The following is a 25,070-nucleotide window of genomic DNA, read 5'->3' on the forward strand; positions in this document are numbered from 1 at the left end:
CACAATTTAATCTCCATGGTGGATCTATTAGTTTTCTTCTGGGCCACCAAACTTCATCACTATGTTCTGGACTCTTTGTCTTAGTATCTTGGTAGTGTGGTCCAAAGGTAAGATGACGTTATATGCAATTGCTTTCAGATAGCTGTAACTCATGAACTAAGGTAAAGGTAAAGGTTCCCCCGTACATGCGTGCTAGTCGTTTCCAACTCTAGGGGCCGGTGCTCATCTCCCTATGAACTAAAAGTGTGTGTAAAACTTTCCTGTTTGTTTTCTTCTAGGATCAACCTCCCAGAGTGTGGTGTCTCAGCCTCCCTCAGCCTCAGTGTCACCAGGAAACACGGCGAAACTGGCCTGCATCTTAGGCAGTGGGGTCAGCATTGGAAGCCAAAGGATTTACTGGGTCCAGCAGCAGCCTCCAGGTTCTCCACGTTTTCTCTTACACTACCACACAGATTCGGACAAGGGCCAAGGCTCTGGGGTTCCCGCCCGATTCTCCGGTTCCAAAGAAACCTCCACCAATAGCGGTTATTTAACCATTTCTGGAGTTCTGGCTGAAGATGAGGCTGTTTATTATTGTGCTACTTGGTACAGCAACGCGTTCCACAGTGATACCTTCGGATGGAGAAGTGAGACAAAAACCGTCCCTCCCATCTCTACAGCATGTTGCTTCTTACTGAACAGCTGAAGTCCATTCAAGATCTTCTCCCTCTGAAGAAGAGAGAAGAAATATTGCCATCACCCTACGGAGACAAATTACTGTGGCGCATCTAGAGAACACCCTGAATTATCCTAGTTCCCTGAGACAAGATGTTTCCTTCTCATTAGTCCAGGTCCCAAAAAATATAGCTGCCCATTTCATAAACGTTAGGTCTCATCTCTGAATTCTTTCCAAATGATGGGAAATGATCAGTGGTGGGATTCAGCCGCTTCCCACCACTTCGGCAGAACCGGTAGCTGATTTTTTGTTGGCCAGGTCCAGAATGGACTTCCGGAAGCGGCATCCACACCGAGAACCGGTTGTTCACCTGTTTGAATCCCACCACTGGAAATGATCCCTACATTTTTCCAGGGAAGATGAATAATCCCTATCTCTCACGTTTGCTAACCATGATGGTTAGCAAGTGTGAGAGACAGCTAGATCACTCTCCCCACCGTCACTCCACCTCAATTCAGAAGTATTTAAGGTACTTGAAAATATTCCATCAAAATCAAATTCTTCCCAGCGCTCTACTGTATATTGTGATATTTCAAAGATACCTAACATGATGTACCTGGTTGCAAGGAAGCTACCAAGATGGCCAACGAGATAGAGCTCTCTTGGCAGGTAGATATGCTCATCTGGGCTCTCAACGTTCTCTCCAAGGGGGCCACACTTTTTTGCCCAGCCTAGGCAATTTGGAACAATTCTTCCAGGCCAAATTCAGGAGCGGCAGCCCAAAGGGGCATTTTAATCTCACGATCTAGTTCTGATTAGTTTTGCATCGGGCTGGTAAAAAGTGAAGAGTGCTGAGATGGCAACCAGGAGATTCAGCACTGATGGATAGTAGGGAAGCTTTAGGTAAGAACTTCCTAATCAGAAGAAGTTGGTGGACCTCTACCGACAAGGGGAACTTCCCTTCTTCGTAGCAAATCGTTCCCTTGCTACAATGCTGGTCCAGTTCCTTCAAGGGAAATAAAGAAGACTAGAACGACGCAAGGTAAAACCTTGAATGGAAAGACACTGCTGACAGTAGACGGCATGAGAAACAGCAGCTCATGTGAGGAGCATTCAACCCCAACTTCTGCCTTTAAGCATCTGAGGAGCTCTCAAGCAAGACCTGATTAGCATAGAGGAGGAACCGAAAGTCTCCAACCACATCGTGCAAGCAAGGTATAAAGGACAACAACGCAGAAGATATTCTCCACGGTGAGTTCTCTTTGGTTTCCTGTTCCATTTGGGCCACCTGGTTACATCACCATGTTCTGGGCTTCCATTCTGAGCCTCTTGGTAGTGTGGGGCAGAGGTGAGATGCGAACACAGGATAACAGAGTTGGAAGGGATCTTGGAGGTCTTCTAGTCCAACCCCCTGCTCAAGCAAGAGTTCCTATACCATCCTGGAGAAATGGCTGTCCAGTCTCTTCTTAAAAACCTCCAGGGATGGAGCGGCACCCACAAATCCTGGAGGCAAGTCCTCCTACTGATTAATTGTTCTCGTTATCAGGAAATGCCTCCTTAGTTCTAGATTGGACCTCTCTTTGGCAAACTTCCATCTGTTACTTCTTCTCCTGCCCTCATGTTCTTTGGAGAGTAGGGCCAACTTCATGTCAACCCCTAGTCCTTCTCTTCATGATCAGGTGCGGGTTATAAGAGACGCTGCAGCTCCTGATCGGGTGGAGTGTAACCATTTTCTCTATTTATTTTTTTTCAGCAGTGACCTCCCAGAGTGTGGTGTCTCAGCCTCCCTCAGCCTCAGTGTCCTCAGGAAACACGGCGAAACTGGCCTGCATCTTAGGCAGTGGGGTCAGCATTGGCAGCTACAGGATACGCTGGTACCAACAGAAGCCTCCAAGTTCTCCACGTTTTCTCTTACACTACCACACAGATTCGGACAAGGGCCAAGGGTCTGGGGTTCCCTCCCGATTCTCCGGTTCCAAAGAAACCTCCACCAATACCGGTTATTTAACCATTTCTGGAGTTCTGGCCGAAGATGAGGCTGTTTATTATTGTAATATCTGGTACAGCAACACGTTCCACAGTGATACCTTCAGATGGAGAAGTGAGACAAAAACCATCCCTCCCGTCTCTACAGCGTGTTGCTTCTGAAAAGCAAAAGGTCCCCTCGAGGTGTTGTTTTTTTTTCAGCCACAGAGCAACCTCTAGCAACCAAAAGTTTTTTTATTATTATTCAATTTTCATAGGCAAGTGAAACCTTCATTCCTTCATTCTCTATCCTCTGTGAAGTACATTTATTTATTTCTTGGACTTCCAATCAAAAGAGATTGTCCATAACTCATACACAATAGAAGTATAATAAACTGCCCATGGGAATTAGACAGTACATAAATTTAACAAATCGTTATAGAAAAAAAATAATAAAACTTAATAAAGCAAAATGCCGCATTCGATCCAACTCACTCTGATACAGTATTCTTTATTTTAAAAAAAATAAAGTATTTTTTTTCCTTTATTTAAGTATTCTTCATTTTAAAAAATAAGTAGGGAGAAAGTAACCAGATTGCCTTGCATCTAGTCACAAGTGTCGATTTGATGAGTTTTTCTTTTAAGAAGATCTTTTCTTTTCTTTTTTCTTCTGCTAACCAAAAAAGTGTTTATTTCCCAGTGACCATTTTTAGCACCTGGAAAGCCGAAGACATTTTCACTTCTGTTTTTCTTCTTAAGTGACTTGTGAGCATCAGGAATGCTTCGTAACAGCCTTCATATCTGAATTCCGCTGGCAGTCCTGACCTTTTATATCCTGTATTTTATCGGGAGGATGAAGATGGAGAAAAACAGCTGCCTTTGGCATCTCTTTGTTTCTGCTGCCATCTTCAGGACTTATCCAGAGTAAGATGGTTGCAGAAAAGAGAGTTGAAATTTTAAAATGCACATGCAACTTTGTTCAGTACCATCGGAGGGGGATATGACCTAAGTCATGAGCATCCTCACTTGTATTTTGATACCCAGATTATGACTGAAAAACAACCGAAAAGACAGATCTTGCCAGCAGATGGCGAAATAGGTCAAGAAGACACCAACTCAAGATGTTCAGTGGCTGAGAAACTGCTGATAAAGCTCTACAGAGGAATTACCAAGTCTGACATTTGTACTCTTACAACTGTCTGGTTTGGTACAGCCTCCAAACAGTTCAGGGCTTTTAACTTAGTTCTTTTCACATTAGGTAAAGGTAAAGGTTCCCCTGCACATGCGTGCTAGTCGTTTCCGACTCTAGGGGCCGGTGCTCATCTCCATTTCAAAGCCGAAGAGCCAGCACTTGTCCGAGGATGTCTCCGTGGTCCTGTGGCCGGCATGACTAGACGCCAAAGGCGCACGGAACGCTGTTACCTTCCCACCGGAGTGGTCCCTATTTTTCTACTTGCATTTTTATGTGCTTTCGAACTGCTAGGTTGGCAGAAGCTGGGACGAGTAACAGGCGCTCACTGTGTTATGCGGCACTTGGGATTTTCACATTAGTTTAACATTAATCATCAAAACCTCATTTTGAAGAGAAACCAATCAACGTTTAGAAATCGAATCACAATCCAAATCTAATCGCTGGCATTTCCACATTACTGAGCTTTTCGGGTGGTGTTCAGGTGAGAACTATGTTTGTCTGTTTATTTTTAACAATTTACTGAAATTTGCAAAATTCGTTTTTGGGGAAGTGTGCTGTGTTGTCCTTCTGGGAACTACTGTTTCTTCCAGAGAATGCAATATATCTAATATATTAACATAGAATGTCGTAATCAAATTGTTATACATATTAGCAAATATCATCAGATCAAGCTGAATTGATTGGTCTTCCATCAAATGAGTAAATTAGCAAAAAAAGAAAATTCTCTTTGGGCATGCCTATATTGTAAAAATGATGGAATTCTCTCTAACTAGACTTTTCTTACTAGAAGTAACTGTGGAAATACTCTAACTTCCACTCCTGAGCAGAGCTTTGGATTGATGGCTTGCAAGTCTTCTCCAGTTCTGCTTTTAACAATAAATGTTTCAGGGTGTGTGGTGCTCTAACAATGACCCCAAATTCTCTACCCTTCCCTTTCCAGCCACTAACTGTACGTCACTGACGGATGTTTGGGCCATAAAGAGGGAGAACCTCACCCCTTCCCCACCTGAGGACTGTTGGACAGAAAATGCAAAGTCATGTGGCAAGAAAAACGGTTCTTTGTGGTTTCCGAAAATGCCAGATGCATCTGATGAACATTGGTTGTTGAAGGTTACCAGATGCCTTCAGAAGTGGAGAAGGGAATACTCAAGCTTTGTGCGTATGAATTGGGCCTTAAGAGATTACATAGATCATGTATCTTTCTCTTCCTCCTGTGGTGGTTTCCATGGAAATCTTGTGGATCTTCTGGCTGGCTAGGAAACAGGATCGCTTGGCCATATGGAAGCCATTTTGAATAGCTCTTCTCTAATGGATATCTTAATGGCAATAGCAATGAAAACAGGAATGGCTCTTTTTTTTAAGCCATTATTTTTAGGCTGCAGGTGTCAAAGCTCGTCCTGCAACAAGCAGGGTAGATGCCGAACACAGGAACGAGAGACTTCTGCTGCAGTCTGGAAGCACTTTATTCTCCAGAGCAATAGCCGCAACGAGATTCAAAGCCAGCGTTGGCTGCTATCTGCATCCAACGCTGCTATATACACATCCAAAAACCCCACCCAAACTCCACCCAAACAAGCCTCCGCCCTCCCATTCCCTATAACTTCTCCACCCCTCCCCTACAAGGCCTTTCGCCCGTCGCTCAGGCAGGTAAGACCCCCCCAACGTGTCGCCACCACCGTGCCCTTCTCCCTCACCCACTCCCTGCTGCACCCACCCCCGAAGGCCCCTGTCACCCAGCCACCCGGACATCATAGGGGTGAGGGACCCATCCCCCATCAGCGTCGCCACACAGTCCCGCGCAGGCATGGCGTCGGAATCCCCCCAAGCCGCAGAGTCGTTGAGTCGGCTCAGGCCTCCCCCGGGCGGGCTGCAGGCCGGGGTCCATCGCTCACACGTGTCGCCGGCCGAGCACAGCAGCCGCGGCGCAGTCCGAGGGAGCAGAAGCCGCGGCGCAGGTCCCAGAGTCATCCGAGCTGGAGAACCGCGCGCAGACGCGCCGCCGAGCGAGGCCAGCAGCCCCGGCGCGTCTGGAGGCACCGGAAGAGGCGATGCGGGCCCCGGAGCCGTCCGAGCCGGGGAGCCGCGTGTCGACGTGCCGCCGGGCGTAGGAAGCAGCCGCGGCGCGCCTGGAGGCACCGGAAGAGGCGACGCGGGCCCCGGAGCCGTCCGAGCCGGGGAGCCGCGTGTCGACGTGCCGCCGGGCGCAGGAAGCAGCCGCGGCGCGTCTGGAGGCGGCGAGAAGAGCGTCGCGGGCCTCCGGACTCTCCGGGCCATGCTGATTCCAGGTGGGGTCGGCGGGAGGGAAGCCGGGTGTGCCGGAGAGGTGGAGGGGCCCCCCCTCGTGTGTCGGGCTGCCGAGGCCCGACATGCCGCCCCCTCTACCAAGGACCCACCTGGAATGCAAGGAGAGAGAGGTGAGCAATCCGTAACATGATCAACAGTCCCCCCCGGGGTCTCCCCCGGCTTCCCCGGGTGTTTCTGGTGGAATGCACGGAGAAGGCGTGGTGCACACACATCCTCATCCCGTACCCAGGTGGCCTCCTCCAAGGGGTACCCCTTCCAGAGCACCAAGTATTGCACCCGCCCCCTTCGTTTCCGGGAGTCCAGGATCTCCTGTACTTCATAGTGACTACCTTGTACAGGTCCCGGGCCGCCGTCCCCTGCCGCCGCAGAGGCGGTCGTAGCAGGCTTCAGCAGGCTGCTGTGGAAAACGGGGTGTATCTTTCCAAGTAGGGGAGGTAGCCGGAGTCTGACGGTGACGGGATTGACTACCTGTATAACTCGGAAGGGTCCGAGGTATTTGGGTCCTAGCTTTCTACATGGCACCTGCAGCCGCAGGTATTTCGTAGAGAGGTAGACGAGATCACCCACTTTGGGAGGTGCAAACGGCCGTCTTTTCCTGTCCGCCTGCTCTTTGTATGACTCTGCTGCTCGCTCTAACGCTTTCTTAGCTACCCCCCACACCTCCTCTAACCGGTGCATCCACGCCCCAGGTGTGCAGGATGCCGGGGGGCCCTGATCGCACCCTGCGATAGGAACAAACTCGTAACCGGATACCACTTTAAAGGGGGAGAACCCAGTGCTGCTATGCACTGCGTTGTTGTAGGCAACTTCCGCGAAGGACAACAAGTCCACCCATTCGGACTGTTGGTATGACACATAACAGCGCAGGTATCGCTCCACCGCCGCGTTCGCACGTTCCGCGGCTCCGTTCGTGCTTGGGTGGTACGCCGAGCTCAGACCCTGTGTTGCTCCAATATAACGCACGAACTCCCTCCAGAACCGGGCCGTGAACTGTACCCCACGGTCGGAGATGATGCGTCGCGGCACCCCGTGGAGACGATAGATATGTTGGACAAACAGCCAGGCCAACCGACGGGCCGAGGGCAATCCCTTACAGGGGATGAAGTGGGCTTGTTTCGAGAACAAGTCTATCACTGTCCACAACACATTATATCCCCTGCTTTCCGGTAACTCAACCACAAAGTCCATTGCAATGTCCTGCCAAGGTCGTACGGGGTCTGCCACCTGTTGCAGGAGGCCTGCCGGTTTCTTGGTAGAGGGCTTAGTGGTTGCGCAAATGTGGCACTTCTGTACATAGCGTTCAATGTCCCGTCTCATGGTTGGCCACCAGAACTGGCGGCGGGCCAGATGCAGGGTTTTCACGAACCCGTAATGACCTGCCTGCCTGGCGTCATGGCATTGGTAGAGTGCCTGATCTCGTGCCGCTGCAGGCACATACAATCTGGCCCCGTGCCAAGCTAAACCATCCCGCAACGAGAGGGTGTCGGGGTGCGCCCGCATCCAGTCGTCAGTCGCCAACGCCCCCTTACATGTCCGCAGGAAATCGTCTGTCACGGTGTTGGCTCTGTGCTCCGTCTCCTCCACCGGGCGGGGCGGTGGTACCAGTGCCTGCACTACCTCCTCCTTCCGGCAATCGTACTGCGGTAGCCGGGACAAGGCGTCCGCCAGGAAATTCCTACCCCCAGGCACATACTTGAGGCGAAACCGGAAGCGTTGGAAGTACTGGGCCCACCGTACGTGTTTCGGGGATAGTCGGCGGGGTGTTTGCAGGGCTTCCAGGTTTTTATGGTCCGTCCAAACCTCGAACTCCTGGCTAGCCCCCTCCAGAAGGTGTCTCCAAGTCCCCAGAGCCCAGCGGACCGCAAAGGCCTCTTTCTCCCAGATAGCCCAAGCCCTCTCCGCGGTCGTTAGCTTCTTGGAGGCGTACGCGCAGGGCCGCAACCCCCCCGTTGCATGCCGTTGCAGAAGAACAGCTCCAACAGCCACGTCACTTGCATCAGCCTGTACTACGTAGGGCAGGTCAGGGTTCGGGTGTTGCAGAACGGGCTCCCTGGCGAACTGCGCCTTGAGCGCCTCAAAGGCCCGCTGGCATGTAGTGGTCCACGCAAGCTTCTGCCCTGGCCGCGGCGACGTTGCCATCTGTTTAGTCCGTAGTAGGTCCGTGAGCGGCAGGGCGATGGCAGCGAAATGTGGAATGAATTGCCGATAAAAATTAGCGAAGCCTAGAAAACTCTGCAACTGTTTCCGGGTCCGTGGGGCTTGCCACTGTTGGATAGCCTCCACTTTTCCCGGGTCCATCTCCACCCCGCTGGAGGACACCCGATAGCCCAAGTAGTCCAGCCGGGGCTTGTGAAACTCACATTTGGAGAGCTTCACATATAACCGGGCGTCCCTCAACTTGGTCAGCACACTCCGCACCAAAGCGACATGCTCCTCCAGCGTAGACGTATATATGAGGATGTCATCAAGATAGACAAGGACCCCCCGGTACAGATGGTCATGCAGGACTTGGTTAATCAACTGCATGAATACCGCGGGGGCTCCTTGCAGGCCAAACGGCATTACCCTAAACTGGAAGCTCCCCAACGGGCAGTTGAAAGCCGTCTTCCATTCATCACCGGCCTTTATCCGGACACGGTAGTACGCCTCCCTTAGGTCTAACTTGGTGAATATCCGGCCCGTGGCCAAGTGAGCTAAAAGGTCCTTCACCAAAGGGAGGGGGTACAAGTGCTCCACACATACCGCGTTGTCCCCCCGATAATCAACGCACAGTCTTAGGGTCCCGTCTTTCTTCTCTCTGAACAAGACAGGGGCCGCCATCCTAGACCGAGCGGGCTGAATGAACCCCCTCCGCAGGTTCTTGTCTATGTATTGACGGAGCTCCTGCATCTCCCGGGGTGCCATTGCGTACATGCGGGGTTTCGGCAATTTCGCCCCTGGCTCCAGTTCAATAGCGCAGTCCGTGGGGCGGTGGGGTGGCAAGGCGTCGCACTCCTTCTCATCAAAAACGTCTGCAAGATCGCTGTACTCCCAAGGTACCCGTGTCTCAAACCCGGTACCCACCCCTGCGGCCCCCTCTGGCCTACCAATCCCCTCCGGACCCAGGAAGGAATGCTTTTCGGGAGGCTGGGGCCCTGTCCCGAGGCGGAGGTGTCGGCATCCCCCCTCCCACCAAACCGTGGGGCCCCACCTGTCCAACCATGTAAGCCCCAGGATGACTGCCTCCGTCATAGACGGCACCACGACAAACCGGAGAGTCTCCCAGTGTGTACCCATTTCCATCCTCACCGGTGCCGTTACATGCGTAATGGGTGCTCCACCCAGAAGAGACCCGTCTACCTGCTGAAAACGGATAGGCTTGGGGAGCCGCTGAAGGGGAATACCGGCCTCCCTTGCCATCGTGAGGCTAATAAGGCAACGTGTGCTACCTGTATCAATCAGGGCCTTACACTCCCTCCTCTCACCCGTTCGTGGGCTAATCAACACCACGGGCAGCACAAAAGGACACACCGGTGCGCTTACCATCGGGTCTTCCTCGTACTCGTGATCCTCAGAGCCGTCGGACGTGTCCGTTCGTCCATCCGCCGGGCCCACTGGACGTATCGGTGTCGATGTTCGGGGTGTTTTGTCGGCCACCTGGTACGCTGTTCTGGAGCGGTCTGCAGCTCTTCTGGGGGTCAAGACCCGCGCCTCCGGAGGGTTGGGCCCCGGTCGCGGCGGAGGTAACGGGCAGTCCACCGCCCGATGGCCCGGTTGATCACAGCGGAAGCAGCGGCTTGTTGGACGGGGCGGCGGTGGGGGCCCGGGTTGTGTCGCCACCGCCACGGGCTTCCGACTCTCTGTCTTCGGCCCCTCCGGGGTCCTCCAAGCTCCAGGGGCCACTACTGGTCTGCCCCGGGTATCCTGCAACCCAATGTCTAGCTCCACCGCCACCCGGAACCAGTCCTGGAGCCGTGCAGGAACCCCCCGCACCACACACGCCCGCCGGAGGGCTCCGTCAAGACCGGCCCGGAAGTGGTGCACCAGCAAGCGCTCGGGCCACGAGCGTAACCTGCCCGCAACCCTGCGGAACTCAAGCACGTACTCCTCTGCCGGCCGTCCTCGCTGCCTGATGGCTAACACTTCGGCTTCCGCGCGATGTAAGCGGGACACATCCTCGAAGCGGACGCGTAGGGCTTCCAGAAACATCCCCACGTCCCCGAGCTCGCGGGCGTGGTCACTGTAGAGGTCCGCTGCCCAGGTTGCAGCCTCGCCCTGAAGGCACGCGGTGACCGCTACCACCATCGCCCACTGTGATTGATAGGTATGGGCGTACCCGTCCAGATGGTTAATCACCTGCCCTAGGAACATGGCCAGGCGGTCGGGATGCCCATCATAGGTTGTAGTGAGTGGTGGGGGTCCCCACACCACGCCCGGTCCCCAATGCCCAACAGGCGGACGGGGTTGAACCTGGGGCACCCCCACCGACCTGGGTGCGGGACGTCCAGGGCCCCGGTCAGGCGTTGGCCATGCCTCACGGCCCCCTTGTGCTCGTGTAGATGGGCCCCGAACGCCTCCCTCCCCAGGCACCTTGAACTTTGGACTAGCCAGTCGGAAACGGGACGTTGCTGACTGACTGGGTGCCCCCCCAAGGGACCACTGTCCCGTGTCTTCTTCAGGGGCCATGGCTCCCCAGGAACCGCCGTCACGTGCCCCGACCTCTCCGAACCTTTCGCGCAGCACATCCATGGTTTGGCTCCCGGGTGCAGTTGAATAGCTGTATTCCTCGCCATCATCATCAGTAAGCCGACGCTCCCTCCAACCCAGTGGAGCCCCACCAGGCCGGGCCGTTCGTCCTTGCTCGAGCCCCGTGCGCCCCAGGATCGAGCTCAGCCACCACTCCCCTCCCTGGGTTTGGCTACTAACACCCTGGGACTCCACCGCAGGGTCTGTTGGTTGCACGTCCCGCACTTTGGGCCTCACAACAGGTTGGACGTCCTCCTCGTCCCTCTCCACAGGGGTTGTCACCTCCGCCCCAGCCACACCAGCCTCCTCCGAAGCAGTCTCCAACGCGGCCCCTTGCACACCCTCTGCCATGGCGCACAAACGGAACACAGCTGAAAGGCAGTAGGGCCGCAATGCTGGTGCAACGCTGGCTTTCTGTCAAAGCTCGTCCTGCAACAAGCAGGGTAGATGCCGAACACAGGAACGAGAGACTTCTGCTGCAGTCTGGAAGCACTTTATTCTCCAGAGCAATAGCCGCAACGAGATTCAAAGCCAGCGTTGGCTGCTATCTGCATCCAACGCTGCTATATACACATCCAAAAACCCCACCCAAACTCCACCCAAACAAGCCTCCGCCCTCCCATTCCCTATAACTTCTCCACCCCTCCCCTACAAGGCCTTTCGCCCGTCGCTCAGGCAGGTAAGACCCCCCCAACGTGTCGCCACCACCGTGCCCTTCTCCCTCACCCACTCCCTGCTGCACCCACCCCCGAAGGCCCCTGTCACCCAGCCACCCGGACATCATAGGGGTGAGGGACCCATCCCCCATCAGCGTCGCCACACAGTCCCGCGCAGGCATGGCGTCGGAATCCCCCCAAGCCGCAGAGTCGTTGAGTCGGCTCAGGCCTTCCCCGGGCGGGCTGCAGGCCGGGGTCCATCGCTCACACGTGTCGCCGGCCGAGCACAGCAGCCGCGGCGCAGTCCGAGGGAGCAGAAGCCGCGGCGCAGGTCCCAGAGTCATCCGAGCTGGAGAACCGCGCGCAGACGCGCCGCCGAGCGAGGCCAGCAGCCCCGGCGCGTCTGGAGGCACCGGAAGAGGCGATGCGGGCCCCGGAGCCGTCCGAGCCGGGGAGCCGCGTGTCGACGTGCCGCCGGGCGTAGGAAGCAGCCGCGGCGCGCCTGGAGGCACCGGAAGAGGCGACGCGGGCCCCGGAGCCGTCCGAGCCGGGGAGCCGCGTGTCGACGTGCCGCCGGGCGCAGGAAGCAGCCGCGGCGCGTCTGGAGGCGGCGAGAAGAGCGTCGCGGGCCTCCGGACTCTCCGGGCCATGCTGATTCCAGGTGGGGTCGGCGGGAGGGAAGCCGGGTGTGCCGGAGAGGTGGAGGGGCCCCCCCTCGTGTGTCGGGCTGCCGAGGCCCGACAGCAGGTACCACTCAATGCCTTTCAGGTAAAGATAAATTGATCCTTTAATTGGATTTACAACAAAAGGTCACACAACACTCCTGCTTAGGAGCCTACGTTTATAATTGGATGTGGATTTTGGTTTCTTTCTGTTTCTATTCCTCAGATTGACCATTTTCTGTGGTCACTAAATATGCCTTCATATTTAAAGCCGTTTCAGGGCAATTTTCTTTCTTTACTTTTTCTTCCCTAAAGATTGATCATATTTCTGGATATATTGGGCCTCCCTTTGATCTTTCTAAAACCTCTTATTTGTGGATAATGTTATTTTGAAAATAAAAGAACCTGCCTTTGGAAAACGGAGAAGAACGAAGCTAAATGGATTATAATTTTCCCAATCAGAGACCAAGACCGGTTCTAGAAAAACTGTTTTCCTGCCTCAAAAGAATATTGCTTTGTGGTTTTGGATTAATGCCCAGGAATCTATCCAGCGTCCACTATTTCTAAGAAAAAGTTTTCATGTGTAAGTTCCACTGGTCGAAATGGATGAGTTTTGTTTCACCGTCTTCTTCTCTGCCTCCACCATTAATTTGTCAAAGATGCTGCAAAGAAATCCCTTCTTTTTGGAATAGTTCTGGATGATCCAAGATAGGTATGGTCCTGGATGAAAGCACCTTAATTCTTCTCATTCAAAACATCAGAGAAAGTTCACATTGGACCTGGAATTCAGGTAGGATGGGAAGTTGCTTCCCTATGGCTTTAATCTCTCTTCAGTTATGTGATGCCTAATTGTTACAGTCTAAATTATTCGCATGTGAGGGTGTTTTGAAGAAAGCAGTGATGTCATTTTATTTCTAAAATCAATTATTATTAAGCAAATATTTGGGAATGGAAGAGCAATGTCAATGATGGGTTGAAGAGCGTGGAATTCATGGACATTTGTGGAAATAGATGATTATATGGTATTGTTGAATGGCCATAACTTGATGTGTGGTAAAAGAACTTGATTGACAGTGATAGGTAAGTCTCTAATTAGATACAATTGTTTTCCAACTGTTTCTGGATTGGATGATGATATGATGAAGATGTTATCCATTCAGTCATGTCCAACTCTTACTACTTCTATGGGCCAGGGCTCTCCACATCTTCCAATCTTGTGCTGCTTAGTGTTGTGTAAAGAACTCTCAAATAGATGAACGAATGTAAATTTTTCTGGCTCAATTAACCAAACATCTGAGAATGGGAGAGAAAATCTTTGAGGATGGTGGGAAAAATTGCAAAGAACTTCAATAGAATATGCGATCCAGCCTGCCTGCCTGCCTGCCATGTCAAAAAAAATGTGTAAATATGATTGTGTTTGCCAAGTGAGTAAATTTTGGAAAACGAATGATGACTTTGAAAAAAGAACTTAGCAGAAGCGAGGGTGGTCCAACTCAAAACGGCAAAGCCACACAACTTAGCAGAGATGTCTAAACGGACTGCTCTGATTAAAGAAAAGAACACAATTGCTTTTGTTTTTACTTCTGCTCTTTTTGCTTGAGGTGGGAAAAAGAAAATAAAAGTTTGATTTTAGCTTTTGCCGATTAGATAGGTCCGTCGTTATAGAAATGGCTAGTTTATATTATTATATAAAAATAAAAAAAGGTTGAGGTTTGATGCTATTATCTTATTCTACTGCTATTAACTTGTTCTACATATACAAACCAAAATAAAATCCAAGATCAGAAAGCAGAAGTAAATGTTTTTGTACGGCCATTACTCACTGTGTGATTATCTTCGGCGGTGGAACCCAGCTGACAGTGACAGGTAAGTCTTTTCAAAATGTCAATGTACGTGTTTTCCTACTGTTTCTGGATTAGATGATGATGATGATATGACAAAGACGTTATCCATCAGTCACGTCCAACTCTTAGTGATTCTATGGCCCTATTAACCAAATATTTGAGAACAGGAGTGAAAATATTTGATGAGGGGTTGAAAAGAATGTGGAATTTCATAGGAAACATTTTGAGCACAGTGTTCCCTCTCTTTGCGGGCATTACCTTAGTGGGGAAAAATTGCAAAGAACTGCCATAGAACATGCTATCCAGCTTGCCTGTTAGTTCAAAAAAAATGTGGAAAAATATGACTGTGTTTGAGTAAGTTTTGCAAAGCGAATTATGACTTTGAAAAAGACTTATAAAAATAAAATAAAAACCCCAAATAAAATCCAAGATCAGAAAGCAGAAGTCAAGCTCTAGAGGAAATTCTTTTTGTACGGCCATCACTCACTGTGCATACGTCTTCGGCAGCGGAACCCAGGTGACAGTCACAGGTAAATCTTTTTAAAATGCCAATACAATTTTTTCCCAACGGTTTGTTATTTTAAATTTGTGTTGTTGTTGTTGTTGTTTTTCTTTTCTCTGTCTCGAACGAAGCATCTTCGGCGTAGCTCATCAGGTTACGTTAAAAAATGCTTCGCTTTTCTCTTTGACGTTGTATAAAGAACTCTGAAATAGATCAAATATAAAAGGGGGGTTGTCTTTTTTGAGCTGATTAAGTCTGAAATATAATATGCCCTTACTTGGATTAAGCCATGTTTACAAATAGAGGATTAAGTGATCCGACTATTTGTGTTCATCACATTTTGCTTTCATGACCTTTTTTTTTCTCCAAGGTGTTATATTTTTTCCCCTAAAAAGCTCACCTGTCCTTATTGTGTTTAATAGTTTGTCTCTCACTGTCCTTTTCAAGTAAACAAAATCCAGGTAAATGATTATGGCAAAATATCAAGCAAAGTGTTATACACTTCTTCAATAACTTGTTTTATTTGCACACAGTTGATTTAAAGAGCATTTAGCTCATTAGATGATGAGATAATTTAAAAATCGAATCATACCAAGTCTTTTGGATTGGTCAAAAAATGAATGCAGTAAAATAGATTTAAACAAGTCAGTGTAAGAAAAACAGCAAAAGTATATCGAATCTCACTGATCTTTTTGTGTTTGCATGTGTTTGTGAGTTGCAAAATGTTCGAATGTGAGTTTCCATGCCATATCTGATTTTAAGGCAAAAGGCAGAGACAGTTTTGAAAAAAATAGGGAAATAGAACTTGTAATCTTAAATAAAATTCAGTTTTCCCCTTGCTTGAATGTTTAGATTTCTTTATCTAATCACAAATATGCCTCCTGCTAATTTCTACAGATCTGAACTGCAGGAATAAAATGAGGGAAGGTTGAGATAATCTTTGAAGTTCTAAATAGATTTTTTTCCCTATGAAGATAAGTTCTAGATAGGTATTATGGTTGAATTTGTGTTAAGTCCAGCACTGATCATTCTTTTTTTTAAGAGTTAGTATCTGTAACTAATGTTTTGGTTCATAAGAGTTGAGGTATATCATCTTAAAAATCATCTTAATTTTAATTTAATTTTAATTTAATAATATTTCTATACCGCCCTTCTCCCGAAGGACTCAGGGCGGTGAACAGGGCAAGAATAAAAATACAGGATTACAAAAGTTAAAACAAGATTAAATAAATGCCCATATATTAAAATACATCTTAAAAACCCAATAAAATAACAATAACAAACCCCCCCCCCAATCCCCTCATCAGGCCAGGCCAGCTTGTTCAAAACATTATTTATATAATATTAGTACCTAACAGTCAGAATATATTGAAAGGGAGCAAAACTTTCTGATCTTTTTTTAAATCATCTTCAAAACTGAACCTTCACATTTATTGTACTTTGTAAATGGGAAAGGAATTTTTTTTAATAAATAGAGGTGAAATTTCACAGAGATAAAATGAAACACATTTGGCAATCTGGAGCGAGAGAATTTGAAAATTGCATATAAAAATTACAAACTCTCAAATTTCAATGGGATAAAATCTTGGTTTGGTTTGGTTTTCTCGTTTTGTTTTAATTTTACCTTTATTTTGCTTAAAAAACAAATGCATTGATAAAAGATGATGGAAGTATGACTTGGCAATAGAAAGCAAATGCATAGTGAAAGGAATAAGAGATTTTCTTATCAACTGATAGTCAACACCAATTCAGTGCTGATCAGAATTTTGCTATCTATTCTAATTTTAGTTCCCCCACGCTTAAATCCACTCTTAATCCCATCAGGAAAAATATGTTTTCTCCCTGTCCGAGAGAGACAAATAATTCTTTTGCTTTTAAAAAAAAACTTGGAATGAACCAGGGATCTTGCAAATGTTTAAACTTGCTTTCATACCCCTTGTGTCATTCTTAACGATCCTATTTCAGTTTGCTGATTTTACAACCCATTACAAACTAACAAAGGAATGGAAAGTTTTATACAGATCTTGTCTAGATTATTTATGGTATTTATTTATTTATTTATTATTTTGACTTATATACCGCCCTATTCCCGTAGGACTCAGGGCGGTTTACAGGGCAATTAAAATCATACCATACAAAAGTTAAAAGATTTAAAACAGTTAATTACAACAGTTAATTAAATTTAAAGGCCAAAATTTAAAAAGTTAAAACATTAAAACCCAATTAAAACCCCTCAGTCTAGAGAATATATTTTTTCTTTCTTTCTTTCTTTCTTTCTTTCTTTCTTTCTTTCTTTCTTTCTTTCTTTCTTTCTTTCTTTCTTTCTTTCTCTCTCTCTCTCTCTTTCTTTCTTCCTTCCTTCCTTTCTTTCTTTATCTCTCTCTCTTTCTGTCCAGAGCTGAAATTGGATAGGTCCAAAATTCTGTAACTTCAGTTCCTTCCTTGATTATTGATTGATTGATATGAGTTTGATGTGTTAATGTTGTGTTCCATGTATCTGTTTATTAACTGTCAGGAAATTCCTCCTTAATTCTAGGTTGCTTCTCTCCTTGATTAGTATCCATCTCTTGCTTCTTGTCCTGTCTTCTGGTGTTTTGGTTAATAGGTTGACCCCCTCCTCTTTGTGACAGCACCTCAAATATTGGAAGACTGCTATCATGTCCCCCCAGTCCTTCTTTTCATTAAATTAGACACACCCAATTCCTGCAATCGTTCTTCATATGTTTTAACCTCCAGTCCCCCTTGATAGTTATAGCTTACTTAAAAGATAGACTTCTGGATGCTCTGTAGTTACTATTTAGAGATGATGTCAAAAGGACCCAATTTGAATTTGGAGACAACTTTTCTATCAAACCTTCCCAAGCCAACCACATTTATCACTGATTTTTAAAGTGGCTGTGATTAAACACAGAGAAAATAACTCCTTTATTTCGTTTTCACTTTAAACTTTAACTTCATTCAGTTTTAGCTTTAACTTTTTTTTTCATTATGATTTTATTTTCTTGACTCTTGGTGACAGTCTGGACGAATCCCTATAGTTTTCTTGGCAAGATTTTCCAGAAGTGGTTTAACTTGCCTGCTTCTTTCTAAGGTTCAGAGTGAGGGATTTTAAGTTCTAGATCCACTTTAGGTGCAAAACCAGCTGGGTGACTTTGGTCCAATCCCTCTCTTTCAGCCTACCAAGGCAGCAAAGGCAAACCACTGCAGTACATAGCAGTAACTACAAGAATTGTTAGAGGACTGAGAATGGGAAATCAAATCGTATCGTATCAAATCAAAATTTTATTTAAATCCCAACAGCGACACAAAAGGGTTTCTCACTTAATCTCTTTTGTTCATTCATTAAAATTATTGTTGTTTGTTCAGTTGCTAGGTTTGTGTCTGACAGTCACTAAGGGGTGTAAACAGAGGCATAGAATCAATATCACGTAAAATATGAGTACCGCTGTGTAAAGCCTTAGTAAGACCACTCCTGAAATACTGCATTCGGTTTTGGTCACCGCATTACAAAAAAAAAGATGTTGCGACTTTGGACAAAGTGCAAAGAAAAGCAACTAAGATGGTTAAAGGCCTGGAGACATATGAAGAACGGTGGCAGGAACTGGGTAGGGTCAGTCTAGAGCAGGGGTCTTCAAACTTGGCCCTTTTATGACTTGTGGACTTCAAGTCCCAGAATTCCTCAGCCAGGCACGTTGGCTAAGGAATTCTGGGAGTTGAAGTCCACAAGTCATAAAAGGGCCAAGTTTGAAGACCCCTGGTCTAGAGAAAGCAAGGACTAGGGTGACATGATATTCTGGTATTTCAGAGGGCTGCCACAAATAAAAGGGGGTCAAATTAATTCCCAAAGCACCAGAAGGCAAGTTTTAAAAAAAACACACCAATGGATGGAAACTAATCAAGGAGAGAAGCAACCGAGAACTAAGGAGGAATTTCCAGGCAGCGAGAACAATTAAGTAGTGGAACGGCTTGACTCCAGACGTTGTAGGTGCTTCATCACTAGAGGTTTTTAAGAAATAACTGGACTGCCACCTATCTGAAATGGCAAAGGGCCTCTTTGCTTGTCAGACGTTTGCAAAAGGGGATCACAAGAGCCTCAAGACACTGCAAACGTCATAAATCCTTGACCCTTTGCAAGCATCTGAATTCTGATCACCTGACTATGGGGGATGACGCTAAAGTTGCAAGTGGGACAAACTGTCATAAGTCACTATGTTCAGTGCTGTTATCATTTTGAACTATCAAAACGAATGGTGAAAAGTAGAGTACCGTCTCTTTATATTGTATCAATCCAGTTACTCCATCAATGTCATATTTACATTTTAAGATGCAGTGTGGAACTTCATGAGATCTTCCTCTCTTCCAGGTCGGCCCCCTGTATCTCCTTCGGTGCAAGTCTTTGCTCCTTCCCCGGAAGAGATCAGCAGCCCGAACCCACATACCGTGGTCTGTCTCCTGAGTGACTTTTCCCCACCTGGTTTCGGCTTGCAATGGAAATGTGATGGTCAAGTGATGACATCTGGCGTGGAGACAACCAAGGCCACCAAACAAGGGACCAAATACCTTGCCAGCAGTTACCTGAAATTGAGTGCATCGGAGTATGAAAAATATGGCACTTTCACCTGTGAAGTGACGCACGAAAGTAAGACCATTGTGAAGAGCGTGTCGAAATCTGGAAGTTGTTAACTCCATCATGGAACCTCTCCTGCCATTCGGCAGGAGAAAAGATTCCCTTCTCCTGGGATCTCATTCCTTCTTTCCTAAACTTTCGTGTGATCAATAGTGTCTCTTTCCATCCCGTGTAGTGACGCTCTTTGTATCCCCTCCATGCCTTCGCCCTTCAAATCGATCCCCTCCCCACTTTGACCTGCTAGATTCTACTGTCAGCACATTAATAAAGATGGATGTATTTCATTTGCGTGATAGTTTCATTAAATTCATCAAGAATACACAGCTATATAAACTTTGTTATCTTCGAGAAAAAGCAGTCTGTTTCCAAGATCTAATTTTGCCCAGTTTAGCAGTTACCCCCCAAAAAAACCACAGGAAAAAAAACCCTAGGTCTGATTCTCTTGGGAAGATCAAGAACCATCATCTGGTTTTGGTTCCCTACATGGGTGTTGCAATAAATTCAGACATGAATTCTTCTCAAGTTTGAAATGAAAATTTCTTGTCCTTTAGTAGCAATGCTAGCAGATTTGGGAATACATGAGGTCATGGCCACCCTTCCAATAACTCCTTGTCTTATATAAATAAATGAAGCAGACTTCTAGATTTGAGCAAATACATACTCACCTCATCGTATGGCAAACTGACCAGGTGTCACCAAACCAGTCTCTAGCTATGAGATCCACATGGAAAGGCAGGTTTGCATGGACTGCTTGCAAATTCAAAGCTATTTGGGGAATATTAATATTCCATTGGTCTGGCTGAATATTGCTCAAGCCCCTCACAAGATGTTTCTTTTGTCATTCTTCAGAGTTAATTCCTTATTCCCTGGGGACCAAATAAGAAGTAGGAGACAAGGGAAGAAGCATGGATGGGCTTTAAGGATCCACCTAGACATCCCAGTTTCTTTTCAGATCTATGAATTACTCTAGGTCCAAGGGCAGTGTCCCAAAAGTTGCATTTCCACTCTCTCAGAAAAAAGCCCTGGAAGAAGATCTGAAATCTTAGGAGACATTGTCCCTATACGTAAATGCTTATTTTACAACCTAGTCCAGTGTTTCCATGAAAGTTCACATTCTAAAGGTCATCACGCAAGCACAATGGAGCATTCCAAATCTCCACACAAGGCACAATATTAACAACAAGATAGGACCTCTTGTATTTACAGTTAAGTTACGTACAGATAAGCATGTAGAGAATTGTAACTCATCCAGAAAAATCTCAGTTGTCTCTCTGTTTCAAAAGTTATTTTACAACCTATCCTGGATTTTTCAGGATTGTACACATTCTAAAGGACATCACACAATCACAATGGATCAGTCAAAATCCCCATACTAGGCATAATGTTGACTTCATGGTATGGTCTCCTATATTTACAGTTAAGGAAACCTCAGATAAGCATGTAGATCATTGTTACTCTTCTGGATAAATCTAGGTAGTCCTTATTAGAAATTCAACAGGTAGATCTGAATATAAGCAGGCATAAGAGATGGTCCGGGGCCTTCGTCACATAACTTATCCCGAGAAATTTAAAGCTATCTATCTGGAATGATTCGCCAAGCTTTCAATGTCAAGGACATTTAAATTGGATGAGCCAGAATCACAAAGGTTCAATTTTCTGATAGATTTACCGAAAACTATTCTTAATGGTGGACTACAGTAATAATAATACAGTGATCACACTGTACTTCAAGAGCAGTGCCAGTGCACAGGGTGAAATCCATCCAAAACAATTACAGCCCAGACAAAAAAAAACTTCAGCTCCTACAAAGTAACTTTTCACACTTCTTAAGCATAGTTTATATTGATTAAACTGTCAAAGCTACAGACATTTGGGCTTCTCACACATAATCTTGAAGGAATAAAAGTTCTCATCGACCATCTGGCTGCATCCAGAAAGGAATCGCTTCAAGAATTGAAGTTCTCGAAGACCTGAGATCTTTATAAGTCACTAACAGGTCCTTCTTTTACTACTCCGAAAATGGATCCTTGGTTTCCTTTTCCAAAATACATTCCTTGGGATTTAAAAGACTTGAAATGGCCATGTTAAGGAGACCACCACTTGCTCAAGAGCATCAAGAGAGAGTAGGTTTATGTACAGCTGTGCATCACTGTGGTATATTTTCGGAGAAGGAACCAAGCTAATCGTCACAGGTAAGTCAATTAACTGATCCCAAATCTTTCTTTCTGCGTGTGATATTTTCATTTTTCCATCTTTTTCCTCTGTATTGTTGTGCCTTTCCTGTTTGCAGATACACTTTGATTTTCCTGATCAGGGTCAATGACATCCTGAGAAATCTCACTGATGGCTTCTTTTAGACTCAGGCATAGTTTTTTTCTTCTTCTGTGGATTAAAGGAAAACAGAGAAATTAATTTATATTATGTTCTCTTGAATGGAAGTCAACGGGGTTGGCTGAATGTTTGACTTTAGCACTCTGAGTTTAGATTTCCCAAGTGGAATTAAGCAAGCCGGTGCGATCCACGAACAATCTGTTCTTTTGCTTTATCATTTGGTTAAGAAAAAGACAAGGCAGAGAGTTTAATCTTCCATTGTCAAAATTACATTAAAATTGAGATAACCATGTCAAGGGCATCAGCTGTTTGTTTTATCTCCAGTCCTGTTCTAATAGGAAACAGAGGTTTGTGATTTTTCTCTTTAAAATCTCTGCGACTTTTTTGGCTATGAAATGACACTAGGTTTTTGTATAGCTGTGTATCACTGTGGTATGTCTTCGGAGGAGGAACCGAGTTAAACGTCACAGGTAAGTCAGTTAACTGATCCCAAATCTTTCTTTCTGCGTGTGATATTTTCATTTTTCCATCTTTTTCCTCTTCTTTTCCTACTTTGACTCCATGCACTTTGATTTTAGGGTTGCTTTTGATTCATCAATGGTGACGTTTTCTCAATCAGAATTGAACATTTAACCCAAGTCAGGACAGGTGGATTCGAATCTGTATTGTTGCGCCTTTCCTGTTTGCAGATACACTTTGATTTTCCTGATCAGGGTCAATGACATCCTGAGAAATATCACTGAGGGCTTCTTTTAGACTCAGGCATAGTTTTTTTCCCCCTGTGGATTAAAGGAAAACAGAGAGATTAATTTGTATTATGTTCTCTTCAATGGAAGTCAACGGGGTTGGCTGAATGTTTGACTTTAGCACTCTGTGTTTAGATTTCCCAAGTGGAATTAAGCAAGCCGGTGTGATCCACAAACAATCTGTTCTTTTGCTTTATCATTTGGTTAAGAAAAAGTCTCCGTCATCTTACAGCCTCTGAAAGACAAGGCAGAGAGTTTAATCTTCCATTGTCAAAATTACATTAAAATGTTGGAATGTCTGATCAACCGTCCATCATGCATTCCAACGGCCAAATCAGCCGATGCAGGGAGTTAAATCTTTACTACATATCCTGACATTTTCTTGTTTTTTTTCTCTCTCTTGTTTTATTTATTTATTCATTCAAGGTTTGTTTGTTTTTGTAGCCACCCAGCTTCAATGGACTCTGTGCGGGGATTTCCCTTTGATTGAGAAGGGATCCGCTGCAGGATCTACTATTAGATCTAGGGTTAGATTTAGAGATGGGAAAGTGGTTGTCCAAATTATGCACCTCCACCTCTGCCAAATTTTTCACATTAACCTGGGAAATTTTATAATGCTGTAAGCATCTCTCAGATTGTGTAGATAAATGGGTTGGATAGGCACAACCATAGATTCAGAGGGGATGCTTTTCTCAATGGCTCAAATTTGCAGAAATGGATATGTGAATGAACCTGAATTTCTCAGTTGTGAGGTCCCTTCTGAAACAACCTTCAAAGGGGTAAATGAATATGGCATGATTGTGAAAGAAACAAAAGTGGTATCTAACTAATGTGTTGGGTTTCCAACAGGAAGATATAGGGCCGTTGGCTTGAATTGCCTTTTCCTATTTTTTCCCCAAATAGTAAGATCTTCATATCAAACATAATTCTCGTTTACTCCCCTCCAAATTGATAAATTGGGATAAGACTTAAATTCTGATTATTTAACACAGATAGGTAACATAGTATGCAAGTAAAGGAGTAGAAAATTGAGTTTAAATGTTCTCAGAAAGTTGGGTTGACATGCAACTCAACTCTCAAGATTTAAACCAGTGAGTTTGAATGTTTCTGGAAACATTCATGGCATCAATGCATTGCATGAAACTCAGCTGTATTTCTGCCCTTTGATTCTCTCGTGCAGTAAACGGATTCCTATTTCAGCTCATATAGTTGGCTATTCCAGCATAGAGAAAGAACACCACTGCATTCAGGAACTAAAAATAATTTATTTCTCTTCCTCTCTCTCAAACTCACACATGTAGAGAGAGAAAAGCCAACATGGGAGTAAGCAATCTGAATATACAGAAGGCACTTGGTTTATATTCCTCCTCCGGGCATGGTAGAGAAATTTTTTTTAAAGACTTCTAATTCGTTTACAAGTTGTACTTCACTCTAAGCAATGTTGTGGTCCAGATGTTCTCCTGATGCAGTCCCATTTCTCTTCTACAAAATGCAAAGGAAAATAGTTGCTGCTCGAGCAAGATTAAAATAATCAGAAAATTATTGCTCTTCCAAACGTTCTTCTAAGAGAAATATCTTTGGAAAGTAACTCCCCTGCGGATACCTGCAGATATTCCTAGGTGGAATATCTGCAGGAAATCTTACTCTGATGGAAAGAAGTTCTGGTTCACAGAACTAACTACAAGAATTGTTGGTAGACTGCCAATGATTTGGGAGATCAAACCACTTAAAATAGAAGTTTTATTTAAGCTCCTATAACAAACAATAGGAATCTCTTTGGTCCATTGTACATAACAGGGCCCTACGGTGTTAGAACGACCTTCTGAATGCAAAGGAAGTCATCCAAACGTCTCCTCTAACTTTTAAATAATGTTTTTCTCTCCCTTAAGAAGGGGATCTTATGATTTTTACCATCTTATCAATGTATTATTTGGAGAAATTTTGCCTTGATGTTTTCCCCACTCCCTCCCCTGCAGTCCTGATGATGAAAACTGTCTATACATTCATCAGTCTGGTTACTCCATCAATGTTGTGTTGAGTTTTTAAGATGCAGTGTGGAACTTCATGAGATCTCCCTCTCTTCCAGGTCAGCCCACTGTATCTCCTTCGGTGCAAGTCTTTGCTCCTTCCCCGGAAGAGATCAGCAGCCCGAACCCACATACCGTGGTCTGTCTCCTGAGCAACTTTTACCCACGTAGTTTCAACTTGCAATGGAAATGTGATGGTCAAGTGATGACATCTGGCGTGGAGACAGCCAAGGCCACCAAACAAGGGACCAAATACCTTGCCAGCAGTTACCTGAAATTGAGTGCATCGGAGTATAAAAAATATGACACTTTCACCTGTGAAGTGACGCACGAAAGTAAGACCATTGTGAAGAGCGTGTCGAAATCTGGAAGTTGTTAACTCCATCGTGGAACCTCTCCTGCCATTCGACAGGAGAAAAGATTCCCTTCTCCTGGGATCTCATTCCTTCTCTCCTAAACCTCCGTGTGATCAATAGTGTCTCTTTCCACCCCGTGTAGTTACACTCTTTGTATCCCCTCCATGCCTTCGCCCTTCAAATCGATCCCCTCCCCACTTTCACCTGCTAGATTCTACTGTCAGCACATTAATAAAGATGGATGTATTTCATTTGTGTGATTGTTTCATTAAATTCATCAAGAATACACAGCTATATAAACTTTGTTATCTTCAAGAAAAAGCAGTCTGTTTCCAAGATCTAATTTTGCCCAGTTTAGCAGTTACCCCAAAAAAAACCACAGGGAAAAAAAAACCTAGGTCTGATTCTCTTGGGAATATCAAGAACCATCATCTGGTTTTGGTTCCCTACATGGGTGTTGCAATAAATTCAGACATGA

The 25,070-nt window shown here is 46.0% G+C and overlaps 2 protein-coding genes and 1 gene segment (V, D, J or C); all 3 read left to right on the top strand.

Moving 5' to 3' along the window:
• LOC310646847 (immunoglobulin lambda-1 light chain-like) overlaps window positions 1-19,416 on the top strand; it is a 47,765-nt gene extending 28,349 nt beyond the window's left edge. For 3 of the 4 annotated variants that reach the window (XM_083373606.1, XM_083373605.1, XM_083373603.1), the window contains exons 3-4: window positions 13,988-14,025; window positions 18,869-19,416. In XM_083373606.1, the coding sequence (XP_083229732.1) occupies window positions 13,988-14,025; window positions 18,869-19,188 (358 nt within the window). In that variant the 3' untranslated portion in view covers window positions 19,189-19,416. Of the gene's footprint in view, window positions 1-13,987; window positions 14,026-14,496; window positions 14,534-18,868 lie in introns of all 4 variants that reach the window. The other variant, XM_083373604.1, reaches the window with a different exon arrangement.
• Window positions 1-24,843, top strand: LOC310646845 (immunoglobulin lambda variable 5-37-like). The segment is given in 4 exons: window positions 1-107; window positions 279-601; window positions 21,900-21,933; window positions 24,296-24,843.
• The window catches only part of LOC310646846 (immunoglobulin lambda-1 light chain-like), a 129,012-nt gene that overhangs the window by 89,212 nt on the left and 14,730 nt on the right, over window positions 1-25,070 (top strand). The window lies entirely within an intron of this gene.

The sequence above is a fragment of the Vipera ursinii genome, assembly GCF_947247035.1.
Source record: "Vipera ursinii genome assembly, chromosome: 14".
In the NCBI taxonomy this organism is placed as follows: domain Eukaryota; kingdom Metazoa; phylum Chordata; class Lepidosauria; order Squamata; family Viperidae; genus Vipera; species Vipera ursinii.